This window comes from Mixophyes fleayi, chromosome 3 (genome assembly GCF_038048845.1).
Source record: "Mixophyes fleayi isolate aMixFle1 chromosome 3, aMixFle1.hap1, whole genome shotgun sequence".
In the NCBI taxonomy this organism is placed as follows: Eukaryota; Metazoa; Chordata; class Amphibia; order Anura; family Limnodynastidae; genus Mixophyes; species Mixophyes fleayi.
In genome coordinates, this window is record NC_134404.1 from 167,093,072 (window position 1) to 167,106,397 (window position 13,326).

Sequence of the window (13,326 nt, forward strand, 5' to 3'; positions counted from 1 at the left end):
TACCAGCCTCTAAAGGTGAAATATTAAAAAAGGAGTGAAAAGAATGAGAAAAAAAAAATCAGTGAATTAAGATATTAATAAAAACAGCAGACCTTCCATTGAAGCCGGTAAGTATTTAGTGTGTGTGTTAGCACTTTAGGGATAACGATCTCATACACTTAGGAGGATCAGATAATAAACCAATTCTTATTAATTATTACCTCTCTATCTCTCACATCTCCTTGTGTTCTATATTACATGCTATGACATCATTACATGCTACACACATTTGTTTAAATATGTTAGAGTACCTGCGCAGTGGCTGTATAAATCAGCTGTGGCCCAAGAGAATATTCGTTCTGTCTAAGTGATCTCTAACACTGTTATATATGTCTGCACCTCTTACAATACTGGGACGAGGTGAATGTGGGGTTACACAATTGTGTACAGGTTGCTATAATAAAGAGAATCTATTCAACAATTTTTTGTTCCCCATTTACTTAATAATCTTTAATAGCTTTATCCTTTACTCTGTAGACATCATTTCCTCTTTACATTAGTATTACCCCTTCCCATCAGACTAAAAGGTACAATAGATAGTACAATCAGGGTCGGATTATCCATAGACCTTGCTTCTTTTTTTTTTTTTTCTTCTTTGAGGCAGTGGTCCCTCAAATCCCTTCCACGGGACCAGCCACCTTCTCCCTAGTAGCTGCGATCCCACCTTCTTCCTATGCGTGGCCACAGGTCACATGGGACACGAACCACATGACAGGTGCCATCCCATGTGTGCTGAGAAGTGCGGCTGGAAGGCGCGTGTGTGTGTGTGTGCGTGCGTGCGTGTTTAGGGGCCTCTAAATGTAATGTAATGTTTGTGTATAGGGGGGCCTCTAAATATAATGTAATGTGTGCGTGTAGGGGGGCCTCTAAATGTAATGTTTGCGTGTAGGGGAGCCTCTAAATGTAATGTTTGCGTGTAGTGGAGCCTCTAAATGTAATGTTTGCGTGTAGGGGAGCCTCTAAATGTAATGTTTGCGTGTAGGGGAGCCTCTAAATGTAATGTTTGCGTGTAGGGGAGCCTCTAAATGTAACGTTTGCGTGTAGGGGAGCCTCTAAATGTAACGTTTGCGTGTAGGGGAGCCTCTAAATGTAATGTTTGCCTGTAGGGGAGGCTCTAAATGTAATGTAATGTTTGTGTATAGGGGGGCCTCTAAATGTAATGTGTGTGTGATGGCATAGCATATGGCTATGTAATGTGTGGATGTGATGGCAGGAAGGCATATGGCTATATAATGTGTGTGTGTGATGGCAGGGGGGCATATGGCTATGGTGTGTGTGTGTGTGTGTGTGTGATGGCAGGGGGGCATATGGCTATGTAATATGTGTATGTGTGTAATGGCAGGAAGGCATATGTCTATGTAATGTATGTGGATGTGATGGCAGGGGGGCATATGACTAATTTAATGCTGGGGTGGTTTGGGGCTATTAATTGAATGTGGGCATGCGTTTGGAAAGGAGGGCTATTTATTAAATGTGAATATGAATTATTTAATGCTGGGGTGGTTGTGGGAAATGGTTATATTTATTAAACATAAATGCTATTAATAAATTGCTGGGGATTGAAGGGAGGGAAATAGTATTCACATTTAATAAATAAACCTATTATTTTAATTTTGCGGCTGGTGGGAGGACTTAATTATTAAATGCGGGTGGCACTGATTTAATGTCGGGGATGGTTGGACCCATTTATTTCCAAATAGGGCATCCAACATTCCAGAATCAATACAAGCAGCAACTGATCTAAAGAAACCAGCAGCCACAGGTGGTGAAAGTGACAAGAACAGGTAGGAGAGAGCAGGAAACTGTCCTGAATGTGTTGGGGCAGTCCCGAATTTGGGCTACTGTCTTGATCCAACAACAAAACAGTTGGGAGGTATGTCCCGCCTCACACTGTACTGCTCATGAAGGTAGAGCTGCATGCACCTAACAGTAGTGCACACAGCTTTGCTTGTGTATTAGTCTAACATGTATCCAATATGATAACCTCCCTGTTTTAAGTGCCCCAGGCACCCAAAGAGCCTTTTTCCAGCTTGGGTGATACTTCAGTGCAAGGTAGAAGGCAAGAACCACTAGTCTTATTCTCAGATCACTTTCTTGAACATATGGACAGCCCCCATAGCACTAACAATATCATTAATCCTGCCTCCTCTGTACTTAGTATAACACAAGCAAACCCTTGGAAAAGCTATTCCCTTCACTTATGCCATTGACTGCCAACCATCCCTGCACTGTTGTTATTAATTGAAACCACCACCTATCACTAGGCACATTTAGGGCTCATACACAATTGTTACAAAGAAGTGATTTCTTGCAGATGCTTGAAGCATTTCCCCTTTGTGGTGATCACACTGGATAGCCATTTATTACAAGGATTATTTTTAATGCATTTTTTTAAACACAGTACACATTTTATATATTAAAAGAGAGATTTGTCTGGTAGTTTGCAGCTCATGATATCAGGGAAAGATGGAACAGTGCATTGAGGTGCTCATATGCTGCTCTGGCAGACCGATAACATACGATTGTGCCAACATGTTTTGTAATAGGTAAACTTATTAAGCAAAGTAAGAAATGTTTCTATGAAAGGAACATTGGAAGGATGAATAAGTAGGCAATCAAACAAGTTTGAGCACAGAGGCCTAAACCAGTCTCAGATCATGCAAAAGGATTCATGTATTAGTATAACACAGGACTGGCAGCCTTTTCCCTGCATTGCCTTAGTAATTACCCAATGGTTATTAAGTCATCACATCTAGGTTTTCCTAAATGTTACTACAACCATATTCCAGTAGTTCTAAACATCGCCTACTTTTGTTTTGGCCCCACCTACAGTTGATTTGGTCCCGCCCACACAAGGCCACTTCAACAATTTTTTCCAGGGCCACTTTAAATTCCAAATCCGCCCCTGCTTACATCAATCATGCGGGAAAAAAAAAATACACCTACATCTTCCTAATCAGGCACTAAATTATTGCATTTTACTAGATCTAATAAATAAATAAACTCTATGGCATCCTAAAGAGAGAGAAAAAAAAGGAAAATTTACCTAAATATTTTAAAACAGCAATATATTGGTGGGTGCCCTTTTACCAACACTCTCACCATTTGCTCAATGCAGCAGGGTCCAAAACATACCGAGAGAAGGTGACCTCTGCTGAAGAACATTACGAGAACCAAATTGTGACGAAACTAATGTGATAACACTGTAACCATCCTGTTCTCGTTTCTCACATAATGTGGATTATAGCAAGTACTTTTTATAGCCCTTGCTTTTGTTCCCCAGCTCACTAGACTACAACTGCATTGTCTAATTACATGTGGCTAAGTTGACACTGTAGCTCAGTGTAATTATGTATATTGTGTATTGATGTTGTGACAGTGAGGTTGGTATTCATTGTCTTTAAAGTGAAGCCAGGGAGTTATGGGTAGGGATCAGGCTGAAAGATACTGGCTGGGCTAATGTAAGTAGTATGCAATAAAATATGATACCTATTACCCTTGTCTAATCTAATTAGTGTCCATTGTTCTCAGAAGACTATTCCAGACAGGCCATCTAGCAGGGGAGGTTCTGTGGAAGGACAGTTCATCTTCACCCCCCTCTCCAACCTCCCCTTGTCCAGCACTGACCAAAAATTAAGAGGAATAGACCCAGGGGTTTGCCTAGGTAATGGAAACACTGTGGACATGTCCCTAGATATAAGGAGCCACTCCAGGGGGGGGGGGGGGGTGCAAGATCTGGTTTTGAGCTGTCGTTCTCTACTAGAGTCTACATAACCTTGGGACGTCAAGTCAGGACATCCAGGTGACTGTAGCTCCTTAAGATAGTGGGGTAAGGGAAAGATGATGTATTAAATCTGCCTGGCATTTATATACTGTGTGTACATAATAATCTAGTGATTGGTTTTGTTACAATAAATGTATTGTTGGAATAATTGCATTTGCCTGAGTGACTATACGAATCGTACTGGGTAGACTTCCCTGGCATAGTGAGGCACCCATGGGTGGCCAGTCAGCATGGAGTGCGTAGCATTGGGCCAGAAAACACGGTATCTTCACACAAATGATCCATCGCATGGGTAGAAATGTCAGTTGTTTCCAGAATGGATAGCTACTATACTTATGTGTTGTAATATGTAGATTACACAATTTAATGGCTACTTGTACAGAAGCTGCAAGATTTCAGGATACAAAAATCCTTCTTGAAACTATTTAATTTAAAATAAAAAAAGGTTACCCATTACACAGTACCAATTAAAATAAGTTTTTTGTTTTCCATGACCAAAGTGATCCTGAATTTATAATGAGAAATGTGTGAGACAGAGTAACTCACTGCATAATCGTCTCCTTCTGCTAACCCATGACTAGGCAACATGGCCCCCTCCATTGTCGTGCTCTTAAACACTCCTTTAATCCTGCTGCCGATTTTCCCGATACCCGAACTTTCTCCTCTTTTTTGTGCGGTCCTGAAATAAAGTGTATAAACATGATTGAATGCCAGTTGCATAAAGTTAGTTAAGGAAAAGAGCAATTCATTTGCAAGTTATGTACATGAAAGTCAACAAGGATTGTAAAGATGAGATCAGAGTAATCAAATCTGGAAAATAAGCTACTACAACAAAGACAAAGTTAAATATAAAGAATAATTTTCATTACAAATATAGCATGTAAAAAATAGTGATGTTCACAGGCCCCCGTGTTCTGGTTTTGGATCTGGATTAACTTCGCGTTTTGGTAAAACCGCCCTTGCGTGTTTTGGTTTTGGTTCTTTATTTTTTTTCTAAAATCCCTATATTTTTATTTTTTTTTGCTAAAATCCCATCATTTTGCTTTTTTCCCCCCTACATTATTATTAACCTCAATAACACTAATTTCAAGTCATTTGAAGTCAATTTTCACCACCTCACAGGTCACAATATTATTTTCATACACTTCCAAACAAAGACTGCAGCAGTTCTTGCCAGTGATAAGAACAAGGCCATTGTCCTGCCTGGGCATAAGACCAAAAAATCCACCTCTTATGTGTGGAATTATTTTTACCCAAATCCTGACAACAGTTGTCTAACCATTTGTAGCATTGTAAAGCCAGAGTCAGTAGAGGTAGGGACCTTAACCATCTAGGAACCTCATCCATGTCACGCCATTTAAGGCAAGTTCATGGAAAGCTTTTGTGAAAATCAGAAACGTATGCTAAAAAATAACAACAAGCAGTCCAGCATCAGCTACCTCCCTTCTCTCAGCTACATCCCAGCAACTGCAATCTACACCCCCAACACCTTTATCATCAACATCCTCACAAGTGATCGGAGTTAGTCCTGCATCCAAGTTTCTAAGGCGAGGTGACTCCTCCCCTATCCAGGACTCCTCAGAAGAATCCTTAAGCGTTAGGCCCACTGCTGCTGGAGATGGATCTTCAACCCAGAAGCAGACCAAGAAGAAGACTACTAGTAGTTTACAACAATTGACTGTTAAAGATTCCTTTGAAAGAGAAAGCAAGTATAAAAGCTGTCACCCAGTCGCAAAGCAGATCACAGACGCCATGGCAACTATGCTAGTATTAGATCTTTGTCCAATATCCACTATTAATGCAGCTGGTTTTAGACCGTTAATTGAGGTCTTCTGTCCCCGTTACCAAATTCCATCACGATACCATCTTACAAGAAAAGCTATTTCTCACCTCTACCAGAAAGTTTGTAAAAATTTAATTATTGGGCTACAAAATGCCATTCTATCCACTGTACACTTAACCACAGATATGTGGACAAGCGTAACTGGGCAAACTAAAGATTATATGATTGTGACAGCTCACTGGGTTTGTGATTCGCCTTCACCAGCAGGGACAGCAGCAGCATGTACCCAAGAACGTCACGTCAGGCTACTCTGTGTATCATCTGCTTCACTAAGAGGCATATTATTATTATTATCATCATCATCGTAGATCTGTAAGGCACCACAGTGCTCCACAGCGCCCATACAGTAGGGAAGACAAGGACATAAATAAACAAGACATACATAAAACAAGAACAGACAAGGTAGACAAAATGAATGGAGACATAAAAACAAAGGGTATTGAGGACCCTGCTCATTAGAAAGCTTACATTCAAAAGGGTAGATGGCACATCTGAAACAAGAGGAGCGAGTGAGGCTCAGAGTGGAGATTGGGATAGTTGTGAGGGTGCATTAGTGTGAATAGTGTTATCGAGGATAAGGTCACCTCTAAAAAAAGAGATGGGTTTTCAAAGAGCCTCTAAAGATTTGAAGGCTGTGGGAAAGTCTGATTGAGTGTGGTAGGGATTTCCTTAAGTGGGGAGCAGCAACTAAGGGATGTTATTGCAACATAGTTTATCCTGCTTGGACTCCTGTGGATATGTGATTTCTGATAATGCCACCAATATTGTTAGAGCATTACAGCGGGGGGAACTCCATCACATTTCCTGTTTTGCTCACACAATCAACTTGGTGGTTCAGAATTTTTTAAAAAATGACAATGTCATGCACAAGATGCTGTCTGTGTCCTGAAATATTTAAGGTCATTTTCTGGATTCTGCAACAGCATGTAGGAGAATGCAGCAGCTGCAAGAAGAATAGAATTTAGGGGGAATGTACTTTAGTCCAGCACAGTGGCGAATACTTTCCGTGTTGTGCAAAGGTGCTGAAACCACTCAAAGTAGTCAACTCTGAAGAGAGTGCAGACACTGTTAGCTTGAGTCAAGTGATTCCCCTAATTAGACTTTTTGAAAAGCAGCAAGAGAAATTGAAGGACGAAATGAAACAAAGCAATTCCGCTAATTATGTTGGTCTTGTAGATTAAGTACTATATTTGGTTCGCCAGGATCCAAGAGTTATCAACATCTTGAAATCGGATCATTACATTTTGGCAACTATGAATGATCCTAGGTTTAAGAGCTATTTCTTTTCTTTCTTTCCAACTGACCCAGATCTCAAGAGATGCAATGAGCTCCTGGTCAGCAAGCTGACAGTTCAAGTGGTACATGACACAATGACGTCTCCTCCTTCAGTTTCTCTGGGAATTGCTGCTAGGAAAAAACTTAGCTTTCCCAAGACAACCAGTGGTGATGCAGATGAATCTGCACAACATTTTGACATTTGGTCTGGTCTAAAAGAGTTGCCCAAAAACCGTGACAGCTCTTCCGTAAAATGAACTACAAATTCCATGAAGAAGGCCATTACCGGCAATTACATCAAAGTACACAGACTTTTGTGATGGTGGATTCCAGCAGGGATGAATTAGTATTGTTTGAGGATGATGTACACACTGATGAGAATGAATATGATGACAGTGTAGATTGCAGGTGCTGAGAGAAGGGAGCTAGCTGATGCTTGGTAATATTTTGGGTAGAATGGCATGTTGGTAATTTTATGTTTTTGCACAGTAAACTTTCACCTTTATTAGAGAGGTGTTTATTTCTTTACAAAAGGTACAAGCTTTTTATTTACATTTTTGTAACCCTGACTTAAACCACTATGCACTTGAACATAGACTTTAGCACATGAGGTAGAGGGATTAGTATCATCATGACTGAGACTGGAGAGTGACAACAACAATGCCACCCCTCCTGTTTCAGTTTGAGCTATGGCACAGTAGAATGTCACTGGAGACTTTTAAGAACACTGACAGCCCTATTATTACAATTTCTGTTTCAGCACTGAACCCTGCCACCTCTCCTGTTTCTTAGTGAGCTACGAGCTATGTAAAATGTAACTGTAGATTTAGATCAAGGCTGCCCACCCTAGTATTTCTATTTCAGCAATGACAATTAGTAATGGAGCACTCCTCTTTGTGTGTAACCTATATAACACCGTACAATTTGACTGCAAATTCAGAAGACCAAGCCTACCAGCTCTAGTATTTATATTTCAGCAATGACAGTACTTATAGAGTCCAAAACTCGTGAGATCTGACGACGTAACAATGATGTTTTGCCTCGTTTTCAATTCCCAGGGCGCGCAAAAGTACCGAGATGGCACGGTTCGATACTTGGATCTGCTAAAAGGCTGGGTGTGTTTGGTTCTCAGGTGGAATCGAGCCTGAGCATCTCTAGTAAAAATATATAAAATAAACATGTATATTCTAGCAAAGCTTCCGGGACCAAAATAATGTCTAAATCAGCTTTGTAAACAAATGTTCCTGTTTACTAAGGAAAAATTAATGAAAATAAGATGCCAAAACGCAAGGTTCTGCTTAGCTTCAGTCTGACATTACCAAGATCCGATGGTTCCCCTGAAGGTCCCAATAGTCTTGTGCTGTACTCCTCACTCTTAATATAGCTTGCTGCATTCAAAACAGGCAGTGGTGTTGTCAAATCACCTCCTCTGTGAACTTTCGATTCACATGACAACATTGCTTTTCATTTTGAAAATTCTGGCCTTATTAGAAGAGAGGATCACAGAACAGGTCCATTGGAGTGGTTATGCTTGACTGAGGTAATAGCCAGATTGAAAGCAAGTAGAGCCATTTTGAACTTTATGTCACCAATGGGCAATCTGAATTGTATGGGGCAGCATTCTGCAGGTGCTGCAGTTTCTGCCTCCATCAGAAAGCTACTGGGGAACGGTGAAATATTGAGCTAAAGATTCATCTGAGCAGCCACCACTCTGAAATGCTCACATCTCTATCTTATGTGGTTTGATATAACGCACTTGTTCTTTTTCTGGCAAGCATGTGAATTACTCTAGTTGCATGCTGGAATGGCACTATGCCTCAAGTAGGAACCAGGCTCTTACCTACAAGATTGCAAGCGAGTACGGACACCAGACAGCACATTTGTGTATATGTCTGCAATAGATCCTTCAGACACAGTACCATATAGGGGGGATAAATCTAGCGAGACAAATTTGATCTATATTTACAGGGACTGTGTACTGATTCTACAAAAAGAACTGGATAACTTTGGCATCTTAATATCAGGCTGTGGAGATTAATCTCTAGAAACAAATGTGCAAAATAGAGGCTTCTAATTTTCAACAAATTGTTTACTCCTTATAGAAAAGGTGATTACAGTTTATGAGAATTCAGTGTGCTCAGAGCTGGTTATGTAACTGGGGTTGTAGTGTAATGTTGTGTTCTAAATGTGGATTTTAATATGGTAACAAATAAAGTTTGTATACTGTTACCTTTAAACTTTGCAGTGCAACCATGAAGCTAAATATGTATTCACTTTTGTTTGAGACATTGTTTGCGAAATTATTACATTGGCGTTTCAATGGAATTTTACACACATAACCTTTGGTCAGAATTTCGCAATAAACCTCTAAATATTAAAATTAGAGATGAAAAGAAAAGTTTATTAACTATTTCAGCAAATCTGTTCTATAATCTCAGCTTCTATAATCTCTTTTGCTGAGCCAGTGCCCACTGTAGCCTCAGTTTCCTGTTTTTACTTGACAGTAGTGAAACCCAATGAGGTCTGCTGCTGCTGAAGCCTGTCCACTTCAAGCTTTGCATTCAGAGCATACCACTCTTGTAATGCAGGTTTATTCAAGCTAATGTTGCCTTCCTGTTCGCTTGAACCAGTCTAGACATTCTCCTCTGACACCTCTCCCTAACAAGGCATTTTCACCCACAGAACTGCCGTTCACTATATGTGTTTTGCTTTGCGTACCATTCTTTGTAAATTATGTATGAAAATCCCAGGAGACAAGCAGCATCCGAGATACTCAAATACCCAGTGTAGCACCAACAATCATACAATGGTCAAAGTCATCTACATCTCTTTCCCATTCTGGTGTTTGGTCTGAACAGCAACTGAACCTCTTGACCCCGTCTGCATGCTTTTAAGCTTTGAGCTGCTCTCAATCCAATTGAGCATCTGTGGGATGTGCTAGAAAAACAAGTCCAAGCCAAGGAGGCAACACCTCGCAACTTACAGGACTTAAAAGGATCCGCTGCTAACCAATCGGTGCCATATACCACAGGACAACTTCAGAGGTCTTGTGGAGTCCATGCCTTGATGGGAGAGAGCTCTTTTGATGGCAAAAGGGAGAGCTACACAATATTAGGCAGGTGGTTTTAATGTTGTGACTAATCAGTGTATGTGTGTAAAAAAAGACTCCTTAAGCCTTAGAGCATGTAGTTTGACCACTTGATGGGCAGATGTGATTGCTATCACAAAGACTAAGTGTCAAACACTTTTGAGATACCTCCTTGAATGGCTCAAAGGGATCAAATGTTTGCAATCTTAATATGGTACAAGATGCTCTATGTGTTACAAAAGGCTTGATGTAAGGTCTCACTTTTTTACTGCTTGAAAAAAAACAAACAAAAAAAAAATCATTACATGCCAACCTTGTGTTCAAGAAAACACTAAGTGCAGATAATTGAACTTTTAGGGTAGTGAGAGCAAAGCAGTGTAGTGATTAGACAAGGGTCTAATCCATCATGAAGAAAATACAGAATATGTGGAATGGCAGCAGATGCACGATCAAATACTTTAGGTTTTTACCGGAGTGAACATCTACCAAATCAGCAATCTGACTCTGTCCATTGTATGTGACGTAATTCGCTCTGGAGACATTTTACAAAGTCGCAATTTACAGCTAAAGGCATGTAAGCATGTGGGGAATGTTGGATGTCCATTTTTTGGCAAGTCTATACCCCACTCATATATACTGCTAGGAATTATAACGGTTTAGAAGGCACCATATTACTTTTTGTTGTGTTGATTATCTAAGAGTGTTTCTGCAAGATCATCATCACTTGGTTTTTCACAAATACCTTATATAAAAGGTATAGCACACGCTGCAAACACATGGTGCGATTTGCTTGTCTTCTTCCCTTCAGCAGGGTCTGAAAGAGTACTGAGAAGTAAAGGGTTACTAACTAATCTAACCTATCTAAAAGGTTTGAGGACAGCACCCCAACAGCCTGTGCTCTTTGGCTTTTTTTGGGGTGGGCTCAGGCTCCATATTGGAGAATTTCTAGTTTGTGGCTACAAGTATTGACACATAATAAGGAGAAGAATGGATACATGGACATAGCGTATATACATTTTACAACTGCAATCTAAGTCGTAATTAATTAGTGCTTTACTGATTATAGCCATGCATGAGCACTTTACAACTATTTGTGTGACAGCACCCTAAACTCAATCCAAAGAAAATCACAAATGCTGCCAATTATTTGCTAATTCCATTTAGCGAAACCAAAACATGGTTTACACCATGTTCTGTGAAGAGATCTGCAAAAATAGGATTTTTATACTTGCGTAAATTCCGTTTCTCCTAGTCAATTGGGGGACACCAGGGACATGGGTGTATAGTGTAGGTGAGATAGGTGTGTGGCACTTTAAGAAAGTTGTTAGCTAATCCTAGCTCCTCCCCCTCTATATCCCACCTCCAGGATAAGCCTCAGTTTATGTTTAACCAAGAACCACAGGAAAGGAAACAATAGAGAGAATGAGGAATTAAAGCGTCAAGGGTGGAAGCCAGGTGTCCCCCAATGGACTAGGAGAAATTAATTTTATGCAAGTATAAAAATCCTATTTTAATCCACATCTAATTGGGGGACACCGGGAACATTGGGGACACTACAAAGCTGCAGTTAGGGTTGTGGATGCTCAGAAGAACAGCGCTAAGTACCTCTCTGCCAATACTGCCATCTGTAGGTGCAAATCCAAATACACAATGTGAAAAGTAACACCTGTGACTGGCCAACACCGCTGCTCAGTCAGAGCAGAAAGCCTACACAGACCTCTCGGAGTGAGCCCACAGATTGTCAGGAACAGATTTTTGACGCAACCTTAAGGAGGAAGGAAAGCTTAGGAGGAAGAAGAGGAGGAAGGACTTGCCAGATATTGCTGCAAGCCTGGAAACACTTCTAACCAACGAGATGCCTAAGAGGAAAACCTGTTTTGCAAGTGAGAAACTTGAAATCCACCATGTGCAAGGGTTCAAATAGAGAATGCTGAAAGCAGTCACTCCAATTTAAAAAGTAAAGTCACTCCGTCACCTGACCAGAAGGTGAACGAAGATGCACACTAGAAGGCACCATGTCCTGTATGAACGTAAGCAACCTGTACATCAGAAAAGAAGAGATAAGATATGCTTTTTTTATCCACACCAGGCAATACATGTGTTTCTGAAAGGACGAACATTTTAGCTAATTCCATTTAGCGAAACCAAAACATGGTTTACACCATGCACTGGGACAACCCTTACCTGAAACAATTATGACTTCAACAGCCATGCTGTAAAGGTTAGACTTTCCAAATCCAGAAGATAACAGACTCTGACTTAACAGGTCTAGTCGTAGCAGCAGCCAGCCTTGGTCCTTCTCGGCCATGGAGAGAGCGTCGGTACACCAAACTGTGTGAGGCCAACCTAGGGTCACCAATCACAGGAACACCCTTCTCTCTTTATGTGTTTCAAGACCCTCGGACGCATGGATACTCATGGGAATAGAAATACCAAGCGGCAACACCAAAGAACGAACAAGCGGTTACTGAGACAGCAAGAGGATCTCTGTGCCTGGAACAGATGAGCTGAACTACATGTTTCTCTAGCAAGGATATTGGCAAGCCCATTTGAACGTGAGCTGCAGCCCACCGTAAAACCGGTGTAACATTCTAACGGCTAAAAAACTCTTGGCACCACCCAGATGTATCTAGGCATGGGACCCCTGTGGCACTGTCTCACAGTATTATCACCTTTTTTTCCCCAAAGCAAATGGTGCACGTTGATTAGAACTTTGAATACCACTCAAAGTCACATTACAAAAAGAGTAAGTATGTATTCTTACAGGGCCCAAAGTCCCTGAAAACCTGGGTGTGAAAACAGGCGACAACCCAACTCACAAGGTGTTATCCAAGTCCACAAAGGTCCAATCCTGAAACAAGAAAGGCTGACCCCGCAGATATTGTTGTTTTTAGCCACCTAAAGAGCAACTGACACACTCTAAAAGAAGGACGGAACAGTAGACTGGACAGAGCAAGTGGGATCTGTTGAACCTAAACATTATTCTAGTCGAAACTTCTGCACATGGAACATGAACGTTGGAACAAAACCATCTTGTAGTTTCGCAACCGGAAAACCAGCTCCTAGAGAAAAGAGGGGGCAAACGGCTTTCTGCTGAGCCAGTCTCCTACTTGGACCTGCAGGAAACCATGTGAACAATAACCTCCTGGGAAGACAACCAAGAAGGAAGACAAGTACCAACGGTTCCTGACTTTCCCTACCCAGGCATCCGTGGTAACAATACACTTCCCAGCCAGATACCTTACAAGGCGAAGGACAAATAAGGGAGTAACTGGAGCTTCAAAATGGCTGTCTATT

At 40.9% G+C, this 13,326-nt stretch overlaps 1 protein-coding gene across 2 annotated transcripts in view; it reads right to left on the reverse strand.

The window, feature by feature from the left end:
* The window catches only part of SNX14 (sorting nexin 14), an 87,343-nt gene that overhangs the window by 18,458 nt on the left and 55,559 nt on the right, over positions 1 to 13,326 (reverse strand). For both annotated transcript variants that reach the window (XM_075202721.1, XM_075202722.1), the window contains one exon: positions 4,370 to 4,502. In XM_075202721.1, the coding sequence (XP_075058822.1) occupies positions 4,370 to 4,502 (133 nt within the window). The remainder of the gene's footprint in view (positions 1 to 4,369; positions 4,503 to 13,326) is intronic.